Source organism: Achroia grisella, unplaced genomic scaffold, assembly GCF_030625045.1.
Source record: "Achroia grisella isolate CSIRO2021 unplaced genomic scaffold, CSIRO_AGI_Agris_v1 utg808, whole genome shotgun sequence".
Taxonomy (NCBI): Eukaryota; Metazoa; Arthropoda; class Insecta; order Lepidoptera; family Pyralidae; genus Achroia; species Achroia grisella.
In genome coordinates, this window is record NW_026713029.1 from 1857657 (window position 1) to 1869571 (window position 11915).

General features: G+C 39.8%; 1 protein-coding gene across 1 annotated transcript in view; it reads left to right on the plus strand.

Annotated features, from left to right (window-relative positions):
• Nucleotides 1–11780, plus strand: part of LOC131851833 (obscurin) — a gene marked incomplete at its 3' end in the record, with an annotated part of 116596 nt that extends 104816 nt beyond the window's left edge. The window contains exons 45-56 of the mRNA XM_059202397.1: nt 461–648; nt 1389–1885; nt 2339–2576; nt 3647–3804; nt 4757–4881; nt 5549–5847; nt 6459–6934; nt 7568–7683; nt 8652–8754; nt 9220–9358; nt 9664–11086; nt 11599–11780. Coding sequence (XP_059058380.1) covers nt 461–648; nt 1389–1885; nt 2339–2576; nt 3647–3804; nt 4757–4881; nt 5549–5847; nt 6459–6934; nt 7568–7683; nt 8652–8754; nt 9220–9358; nt 9664–11086; nt 11599–11780 — 3944 coding nt within the window. The remainder of the gene's footprint in view (nt 1–460; nt 649–1388; nt 1886–2338; nt 2577–3646; nt 3805–4756; nt 4882–5548; nt 5848–6458; nt 6935–7567; nt 7684–8651; nt 8755–9219; nt 9359–9663; nt 11087–11598) is intronic.
• Nucleotides 11781–11915: the final 135 nt, after the last annotated feature.

An 11915-nucleotide genomic window follows, 5' to 3' on the forward strand; every position in this document is an offset into this window, starting at 1 on the left:
GTCTGGCTTCATTCTCATCATATTCTTCATTGGTGCCCCTGGTGGTCATAGTATTAAGTTAAAACAGTCGAGTTCACTATACGACTTAGACTATATTAGACTCAAGATGAAAAGAACAACAAATAGTCGTCCATCGTATATAAACTGTACCAAGTTTAATTTTCTGCATTCCTTAGCAACTGATTGTGATATGATGTAATCTATAAACCCTAAAAGTTAATTAATTATAATAACTTTTTAACTAATTATATTACTTAATTAATTAGTATTATATCTACTATACCAATCATACTACGATACACATCAGTGTCATGGACACGAATCAAAATTTCATATAAAATTTTGATACATATTCAAATCAAGTCGAATCAAAGGTTCATACATATTTTGATACCTTTAACATATATAATTTTGATGATAATAATGTTAGAATGTCTGATGATGAAATTCGTGATCTCAGCTTTGGAGCCACAGAACAACAGGCGTCCCCTAGCAGACCAGTACTCGGACTTCGATAAGATGAAGAAGACCGGCGTACCGATGCCTCTCGCGGATAAGCCAATCATCTCGCGAATGGCCGACCGTCACCTGACGCTGTCGTGGAAGCCTTCCATCCCGCACGGACCCAGGTTCCCTGTCACATATCAGGTTAGTATAATTTTGTTGTTAAGTTCAGTCGTGATTGAGTAATACTTTACTATATTATACTTGTAATAGAATTTAGAAGGACATTTTAGAGTTAGTATTAGGACTAACGAATAATTTTTAATCTTTCTTTTTCTATGTTGAAATAAATATATTTCATTTATACAATGAAAGTATTATATTAGAAAGTATGTGAATTAAATTGGACTAGCGAGCATCAGTAGTTCAATAAAATGTTAGAAACTGTTAGAATGCTAGAAGTGTATATAAAAATCATGTGGTCTGTCACAAGGTTCAATTATAGGTCCCAAAATTATTAATATTTTAGAGGATGTCACTGCGCTTTCCATTGGGGTTATATTAGGCTGTATTAATGACTTTCATTCCTTATAAAGGATACTACTAATATAGCATAGTATGAAGTAATATCAAAAGTAAATAAAACTTTTCTGTTTATACGTTTTGATATATAAATGTAGACTTGTCTGCATGACCGTCATATCAGAAATAGTACCTATATATATATTCCTTCAAGCTATCAAGAGGTGAGCAAACCAATTTAGCTAGTATAGAAATAGAAGTAGGTAATCTTCAAATAAACTTAATAGAAGCACTTTTGAATATAATTTTGGAACGCAGACAAGAAGAACAAGAGGAAAATTTGCGTGATCCTCTTTTAAATAAATTTAAGAATATACTATAAGCGTGTATAGTCTGAGATGTAACCGGATGCGGTGACGTAGGTGGAGATGTGCTCGGTACCGGACGGCGACTGGCTGACGGCGCGGCGCGGGCTGCGCTCGTGCGTGTGTGACGTGCGCAACCTCGAGCCGTTCCGCGACTACAAGTTCCGTGTGCGCGTCGAGAACCAGTTCGGCGTGAGCGACCCGTCGCCGTATGCGATCACGCAGCGGGAACGCCTCGAGCCGCCGCCGCCGCGCTTCGTGCCGTACCTCGCGCCCGACATCGACTTCCGGCCCGAGACCTCGCCCTACTTCCCGAAAGACTTCGACCTGGAGCGACCGCCCGCTGATGGACACGCTCAGCCGCCTCGCTTCCTGCGCCAGGAGCAGGACAAGCAGTACGGCGTCAAGGGGCACAACGTCAGCCTCTTCTGGTTCGTCTACGGGTATCCTAAGCCGAAGATGACCTACTTCTTCAATGATGAGCCGATCGAGATCGGCGGCAGATACGACTGGAGCTACACGAGGAACGGACAGGCGACGCTCTTCATTAATAAGTGAGTACGATTCGTATTGGCAAACACTTTCGATAATTAATAAATAAAATCAATATGGTAAATCTAATGGAAATCTCTAGCAGTCAACCGTGGAGCTAGATAGAAATAATAAAGCACTTTAATTGAATTATAGGTTAATTATTAAGATCAATCATTATAAATATTATACGAATGAACCGAAAAATATCTAAAATCTGAGAATGAGCAAGCAAGCTGATCCGCCGGACGACCAGTGGTAATAGTCACTTATATTTATATATATAAAGCAACACAGACATCGAGTTATTCTCCATACCACTCATGCATTGCCGTTCCGTCGAAACTACACTTTACCCTGTAATTTCACTGCCATTACAAAATTAAGCTTTTTGGCTACCGAAATTGTGAGAAAAAAATAGGTTATTGCCCTATATATTATTGCCATTCTAAAAAAGAACTCCACACCCTTCCCAGGATGTTAGAGCGCGACGCGGGCTGGTACGAGGCAGTGGCGACCAACGAGCACGGGCAGGCGCGACAGCGAGTACGACTGGAGCTGGCCGAGTACCCGGCCTTCATCCGGCGGCCCGAGGAGACCGTGCTGCTGCAGCGCCGCGGCGGCCGCCTGGAGGCCAGGATCACCGGCGTGCCCTACCCGGACATCAAGTGGTACAAGGACTGGCAGCCGCTGGCGCCCAGCGCCAGGATTAAGGTAACTTGTATACCATCTGGAGACATTAAAACTAAACTTATATTGTAAGTAGACAGTTTGTAGAGAAAAACTTGCTATCAAGTTATAGTTAAACCTATATAATAAGAATAAATAATTGTCAGCTCTGCTGCATAACTGTAGCGTGCTGATTAGCTGATTTTTAGCTTATGCAGCACGAACAGCACGAAAATCGAAAAGAGAATAAAACGAAATAAAAAAAACATGATTTATTCTCACTTAAAAATTTGTCAATAGTTGGATTACATACTGTAATTCGTGATATTCATGGTATTCTAGATTATATATTCAAACTAGCTGTTCCCGCGACTTCGTCCGTGTGGAATTTAACTTTATTTTTCTAAAATAAAAGTAGCCTAAGTTACCCCTTATTATATTATATAGTCTCCTTATTATACCAAAAATAGTCCCGTCAAAATCGGTCCAGCCATTTCAGCGGAACAAACAGACCGTCGGGCAGGCTGACAAAAATTTAAAATGTTATTTCGGTGTATGTACCGTATATATATTCATATGCATGTAGTAAAAAACGGTTATTTCAATATTACAAACAGACACTCCAATTTTATTTATATGTATAGATAAGCTTAATATAAGCAAATTTGAAGAATCATATTTTTTTATTCTACTATTCTTCACAAGAAGAATGAGCAAGAAACTTCAGAGTTGCTCTCTTAAGTATACATTATAAAATAAACAATTTTTCAGAATTCGTGTGAATACAAACTGCTAATTATCAAAGTTGACATAGATAAATAAATAGCAACAAAATGAATCACTCATAGTTATCAGATATAATAAATTCCAACGACGACCCAATTATAAAGTAAATAATTATTTACTTGGCTAACAAAATAAATCATAGCAGAAATAGAAATAATCTTTATTCAAATAAACTTAATATAAGCAGTTTTGAATAGTCAAGTTTTTTTATTCTACCGCTTATTCGGAATGCAGATTCATCACAAGAAGAATAAGCAAGAAACTTGTGTGTTGCTCTTTTAATAAATAAGTTATCAGATATAACAAATTCAACCTTATCTTCTTTACAGATCCAATTCATCGAGCCTGACACAACAGTGCTGGTGATCCACGACGCGATCCTGAAGGACGAGGGTCTGTACTCGGTGTCTGCGCGAAACGTAGCCGGTGCAGTCAGCTCCTCGGCCATGCTGCACGTGGAGGAAGACGAGCATCTGTACTCTGACAGGTAAATGTGCAGAGAAGTATACATTACATTTTCTACTACACAGAGTCAATAGAGAGTAAATTCGTCAACAAAATAAATGAAACCTTATGTTCATACAAATAAATTTTTAATTTGTTTATTAATTTGGTAATGGTTTAAGTTTTGTGTTTCAATACTTAGATATATTAGATTTTGAAATTTAGAGCTCACCCTCATCTCTTGTAGTAAATGTTTATATCATTTTTATGAGGATAGAATCATAAAAATATACTTACCACTCAATGTTTATTTTGAAGCTAAATAGTTGAGAATAGATGTTTGTTGAAATCTATAGGTTACTAGCTGTCCCGGCAAACGTTTATGTTTTACCTTAAAATAAAAAAAAATTAGGGGTGGACTACCCCTAACATTTAGGGGGATGAAAAATAGATGTTGGACGATTCTCAGACCTATTCAATACGCTCACAAAATTTCATGGGAATCGGTCAAGCCGTTTCGGAGGAGTATGGGAACGAAAACTGTGACACGAGAATTTTATATATAAGATTTTCGTCATGTAACTATAACTTTATCACTTACATTATTATTTAGACACCATGTCTATATGATATGCGCACTTAGCGCACAAGTAGGTAATACAATACTGGATTAAAAATCATGAATTACAAACATTGAAAAATCCACTTTATTATGTCTTAACTTTATAGTCCATATCGCACACCTATAATACTTGTATCCGGAAAAATTTATAAACATTAGAAAATCAATTTTGATATTTTAACTTATAATTTCTAATATACATGTGTTTTTCGTCATACTTTCCTATCAAAAATTACAAACATTGGAAAATCCACTTTAATATCTTATCTTTAGAATCTAATTTCAAATTTTTTTAATTAATCCGGTATTGTACTAAGGGCGGGATATATACTCAGATATATTGTGTATGTTGAGATGTGCGTCCGTGTGTCAGGATCCGCGAGCACCCGCCGCGCGTGAAACCGAGCACAAAACCGTTCGGCGACTACTACGACCTCGGGGACGAGCTCGGGCGCGGTGTGCAGGGCGTCGTCTACCACGCCGCAGAGCGGCTCACAGGTATACCATGCTTTTTTTACATGAAGCCTCCTTCATACGATATCTTTTTTTATATGAAGCCTCTTTTATACGATATCTTTTTTTATATGAAGCCTCTTTTATACGATATCTTTTTTTATATGAAGCCTCCTTCATACGGTAGCCTTTTTTATGTGAAGCCTCTTCATGTATCTTTTTTTATATCATATGAATTTTATCCACTGGTGAAATTAGTAATTTCCTCTCGTAGACGGATTTCTAGTGTAGATGTAATGCGTAGGAATGAGGATAATATTTTAAGAAAGGTGTTACATTTGAATGTGGATGGTTATAAGGGCAGAGGAAGGCCGAAAAAGAGATGGATGGACTGTGTGAAAGATGATATGGTAAGAAAGGAAGTAAATAACGCGATGGCTGCGAACAGGGATGAATGGAAGCGAAAAACATATTACGACGACCACAAATAAATGGGATAAGGAAGAAGCAGATGATGATGAGACGGATTTCTAGTCTACCTCTGTACTGTAACAAATCGTCTGGCTGGGTACCTCAGTTTCATCTATTTCAGCCGCCAATCAGCTCGCTTTACATAGTTACAAATTAGACATGTGGCATGATATCTTATTCTTCATACCAGATTAAAGTTCTGAAATTTTCAGTTTGTCACAATACGTAATGTCCATAACAGGTCGCAACTACGCCGCGAAGATAATGCATGGCCATTCAGAATTGAAGCCGTTCATGAAGAATGAACTGGAGATCATGAATTTACTAAACGACCGTCACTTGATCCGCCTGCATGACGCGTACGAGCACGAGCACACCCTGGCGCTGGTGACGGAGCTGGCTGCTGGTGGGGAGCTCGTCAGGGACCGGCTCCTGCGCAGTCAGGGTTACACCGAGCGGGAGATAGCTGGCTACATTCGGCAGCTGCTCCGAGGACTGAAGTATATGCATGACAACAGCGTCGCGCATCTTGGTCTTACGGTTAGTGTCATTCAAATTAGATTAAATCAAATCTAATCTAATCTAATCATATTTTGATTAGATCTTTATTCATGTAGCTGTATTACAGACTCAGACTAATAAAAGCTTACCTAATAACAAACTGGTTTTACCTAAATGTTATAAATATAGCAAGGTATTATATAGTAAGGTTTTACAACAAAATACCAGAGTCTGTTCTAAATTTGCTTAAAAAAAGATCAAATGTCGTATCGAAAACACTTTCTAAGTAAAAAAGATTAATATAAAATTGGAGAGTTTGTTGGTGATAATAATATTTACGTAGAAAAAAGGAAACAAAAACATTGTATTTCTAATACAATTATTCCTTAGCAGACTTATGCTATCGGTACTTGTAATTTGAAAGAAAAATCGATACTTGGAATCCTAAAAAAAAGACTTTAGGTTGAGAGATTACTTATTAGCCATTATTATGATTGTATTATAAGTAGGTAATAATAAGTGGACATGCATGTAATGGCTCGCTTACTTAATAACGCTTGACCATATCTAGCTACCTATATTCTTATTAAATAATTTTGAGAGTCATTTTGCTAAATGGCAAAATTTTTACCAACCATTTAAATCAACAGATCGGTGAGCTCCTCCTATCGCATGTAGGCAGCGATGAACTGAAGATCTGCGACTTCGGCCTCTCGCGTCGCATTCAATTCAACAAGCACGCCGCCCTCGACTACGGCATGCCAGAATTCGTAGCTCCCGAGGTGGCCAGCGGAGAAGGTGTCTCCTACGGAGCTGATATGTGGAGCGTGGGCATCATCACGTACATCCTGCTCAGCGGTCACTCGCCCTTCCGAGGAGTTAATGACCGGGAGACCCTCACAAGGATCAGGGAGGGACGGTGGGAATGGCACGACGAGTTGTGGTGGTCCCGCCTGAGCACGGAGTCCAGGGACTTCATCTCGAAGCTGCTGGTGTTCAACTGGCACGAGCGTATGGATGTGAATACAGCGCTTTCACACCCGTGGTTGACTCTGGCGGATAAGATCTACCAGGAGGAGTATCAGATCACGACGGACAGACTGAGGAATTATTATAATCTGTACAGGTAGGTTCTATTTTTAAATATTAGATATTGTGTCAGTGAAATTACGGAATACACATTTTTATTTACGTACCAGCTATCATCTGCGTCTTCGTTTGTGTGCATGCAACTTTTATTTTTATTTTAACAAACACATTTCTAAAATCAATGTAGCTGATATTGATCCGTGCGTGAGTGTTACTTACGTGGCGTCTCAAGTGTCCTAACATTTTCTCTCGTCTATATTCTATAGTATTCAATATCTTCCTTTTCTTTTTTTTTCTTTCACCCTGTGTACTTCTTTAGTAGTAGTTTAGTAGTACTTCTTTATTTCATACTTTACGGAGTTTTGGCTAAAGAGCCGATTTTCTGTTTTCATTCAATAACTGCTTTTATCTTCATCCTTCTTCGTTTCTTACTTATTATGGAGAGCCGATATTATGGTGATAACAACTAATTAGGAGATATAAATATCTCCTACCAGGAGATATCTCTCATATTATAGCCCAGGAGATATAGGAGACTTAAATAACAATTGAGTTGAACTCTCACTAAATTGCATTTAAAATACAAGTTTCTACTTGGTTTAGGTACCAGGAAACAATGTAGAATATAAACATTGGATTGAAAGGATAAAATATTATTATTGCGTTGCAGAGATTGGACGGGTAACGCGCAGTGCCGCACTTGGTTCCGGCGGCGGCCGCTCAGCGGAGCCTTCGAGCATCCCTCCAAGATGGTGTACCCGCCAGGGGAAGTCTACACCCCCGAAGGTATACACTGTTATACGTAAAAATTGGTTAGCGTGCCATATTTCGGAAAAAATACCTCTGTGTCAAAAGGACGAAGAAACAATGCAATAACAACCAGATCTAGCCTATACTTCATGAGATATTCTTTTATCGTAAAAGGACGACAAAGAAACCCCAGTGCAATAATACTTGTTGTTCTTGTGTATTTTTTTTATTAAATCTTCTATTCTATCTTCTTTTTTAACTACAATGCAACCTTAATATAACGAACCCCAATATTACGATTGCTAGATCTAAAATTCTTCATAATCCTCTTGAAGTTCTGATTAGAGTCAATGAAAAATATACTAAAGGTATATTTTTAAATATACCTTTTGTAAATATACCTTTACATTGCGAACTAGTTTTGCGAACAACCTCTTTTCAACTATGTAAAAAAATATAACGTTTCTACCAATAGATGACCCTTAATCCCATAGCATGTGATTCATGGCGTGATAGACTTGAGTTTCTAAACAGAAAAACTCCAGTAATTTGTTCAAAATTTCTTTTCATTAATTAGTAGATATTGGTAGTTATAACAAGATGAGCACGTAATATTGAGGTGAATAAAAACTGTAGTACAACATCGATATAACAGATGTTAGACCAACCTATCCTCGTATAACAAACTTGCTATTTTTCTGCATTCGAGCGGTTCTTTCATTGGATATCTGCGGCTGACGTGCGGACGATTGCGCAAGCGCACACTCATTGATGGCCTTAACGCAATTTAAAGGAACACCCAGGGATTTTACTAGATTAAAATCCCACTGGATTCGTACGCACTCCTTCATGAAGGCGGATCTGTATAAACATTTCCTCTCGTAAAAAAGGTCCTTTACTTTATAGATCTATTGTGCTCGCTATTTTTCAAAGTTCGAAGATCCGTCATGAACAAGAATTGGAGGATATGAGTTAGGATGATTAAAGTTGTTTGTTTGTCCCAGGGTCACCTGAGAGGTCCCGCGAACGCAGCACAGGAGCCTTTGACCTGAAGTTCAAACAATGGGAACACCCTGACTGGGAGGTCTCCGCTAAGTCTGAGAGCCAGTAAGTCAAAGTTTTTTCCAGATTTCTTTTAGATCAGGGAGGAGCGGCCCGTTAAACATGTTTATGCGGTCCATCAAGCATTTCTATAATTGAATTTGTATGTTCTAATTTCTCCCATATTATTATAAGATAAATTATAATAAAATGGTAGTACATATTAAACGGAAACAATTTTTTGTGACGACTTACTCAGTTGTCTGTGTATGTACTTGTATGCTGCTGCATGTTCAACATTCAATATGAAAATCTGTTTAAGAAATGTTTACCTACTTTTTAAATTTTATATTTTTTTATTCTAATATATATTAAATTTTGTACATTATTAATAGGAATTGCTTTATGTGCAGCCCGCCAAAAATTGATAAAATTTTAAATATCCCGTGGATTAAAAAAAGTTGCTCACTTCTGTTCCAGATTAATAAGTTTTCATTATTTATTTTAAAAAAATGTTGTATCGTGGTGCAGTTACCAGAACGGTCCGGACACGTACCTGCTGCAGCTGCGCGACGTATCGTTCCCGGTGCGGCTGCGCGAGTACATGAAGGTGGCCTGCGACCGCTCGCCCGCCTACTACATCAGCGTGCACGACGTCTACGACCCCAGGGTAAGTCACCACCACCACCATCCGCCATCACTAACTGCACCAACTCCACCATCACCATCACCATCAACAACACAACTAACAACTCCACCATCATCATGACTACTACATCTTGTCACACAAACTGTCCACAAAGAGACATTGATACCTGTGTCAAAAAACCTTAACTTTAAGGACCGTGAGATTAAATTTGGTCGACACCAGAAACTATAATATAAACCCGAAATAATTCGTCTGAAAATTTTAGCCATATCGTTAGAAATAAACTCACATGAATAAAGTTATTTTGATTTGATTTGATTTGACAGACCCCTATCATCCGCGAGCGACGCCGCTTCACGGACATCATGGACGAGGAGATCGACGACGAGCGCCGCGAGCGCATCAACAACTACGGCAGCGAGAGCTACACCATCCGCCGCCTGCGGCACGAGCTCGGCACCCGTCTCGACAGCTACGCAGAAGCACAGGCCTTCATGGAATCCAAGAAAGACGGCCAGCTACCATTCTTCCGCGAGAAACCGCAGATCCTCCCCATCCGCGAAGGCGACAACGTCCAACTATCCTGCTACGCTGTCGGAGACCCCAAACCGGTGATCCAGTGGTTCAAAAACGATATGGTCCTGGCGGAAGGTCAGCGCATCAAGATAATAGAAGACGACGACGGCAGATCTACTCTCAAGTTCGAACCCGCTATGCACCACGATATAGGATTCTACAAAGTCGTCGCCAGGAACAAGGTGGGACAGACTGTGGCGAGGACGAGGGTCGTGGAAGCGAGCACTCCTGATGCCCCTGACAGCCCTACAGCTGCCGATGTCTCGGATACTGAAGTGCTACTTAGGTGGAAGCAGCCTAAGTACGACGGCAACTCACCTGTTGTCTGTTACAGTCTTCAGTACAAAGAAGGCGACAGTGTCGAATGGAAGGACGTAGCTAACAATATCGATCATGAATTTTACGTCGTTAGAAACCTAAAATCGGACACTAGTTATCAATTCAGGCTGTCTTCCCGCAATAGAATCGGATGGAGCGACAAGGGAATACCGACTAATCTGATAAAGACTAAAGTATCCGGCGCGGCGAGGATCGAAGTCACTAAAGCCATGAAACATCTGCAGCAGCTCACAGAATCCGGTCAGGAAATAGTTCTCGACGAGGAGAGGCCGAAATTGAACTACAACACAGAGGACAGCCCCGCCGATTGGGACACATCTGACGCTTTCACGGAACGATACAGCTTCATATCTGAATTATGGCGCGGAAAGTATTCGATCATAGTTAAAGGTGTCGACAAGAAAAACGACAGTGTAGTTGTGTCCAAAATATTGGAGAACCGTCCAGAAACTGAAGTACAGGTCCAGAGGGAGTTCGAATGCCTAAGAAGGCTAAGGCACGAGAGGATATCGAACTTGTTGGGTGCATACCAGGCTCACGGGTCACCTGTGAGCGCCCTTATTATGGAGAAGCTGCAAGGTGCTGATATCCTAACGTACCTTTCCAGCCGTCACGACTACACAGAACAGATGGTGTCGACTATTGTAACGCAGATCCTGGATGGGCTACAGTATATACACTGGCGAGGGTATTGTCACCTCGACCTGCAGCCTGACAATATTGTAATGGCATCAGTCAGGTCAATCCAGGTCAAGTTAGTCGACTTTGGATCGGCGCATAAAGTCACCAAGTTGGGGACCAGCGTGCCACAAGTTGGTGACTTGGAATATAAAGGTAAGATATATTATATAGAAGTCAGCGTCAGACGTCGTAACTGTACCACCTATTTCTGCCGCCTATAGCTTGCATTATAAACTGTATTTCCGTCTGAATTGTATGACATAGCAGTGAAATTACAAGGAAGGTATAATTTTTAATACGAATTCATTTTTTAAAGTCCATGGTGCTGTTCATGTACACAGGTTGTAAGAAAAACTTTGTCTTATCGTTGTAGGTATTGTTGGGTACCCAAATACGTAATAAAATCATTGTCTGAATTATTATGGGCAGAGATATTCGTCACACGTCTTCATTTGTTGCTACTGAAATTGGCTCAATAGCCATCTCGGCAAACTACACTCACTGTATTTTTACGTGCACTCAATATCATGATCGTGATCATGATTTTTGTAATTGATAAATTAATTATTGTTAACTAGTTATTAATAAATAATGACTACGGCCAATATTATTAGAAGAGTTTGAAACATGAAGTTTATTGAAACTGTGTGTGTACGTCCCTGCAGCGCCGGAGATAGTGAACGACGAGGCAGCGTACCCGCAGACGGACATCTGGTCTTTGGGCGTACTCACGTACGTGATGCTGTCGGGAGTGTCTCCCTTCCGTGGAGAATCCGACGCGGAGACCAAGCTCAACATCTCCTTCGTGAGGTACCGCTTCGAGCACCTCTACAAGGAGATCACGCAGGTACTATATTAATAGCTTTATTTACTGTTAACAGTGGGGTATCATCCCACGTCGTATAATGGCATTTTTAATATATATGGCGTCATTGATAATAATAAAAAGAAAAGTTAATTTCATAATTTTACTAACTTTCCG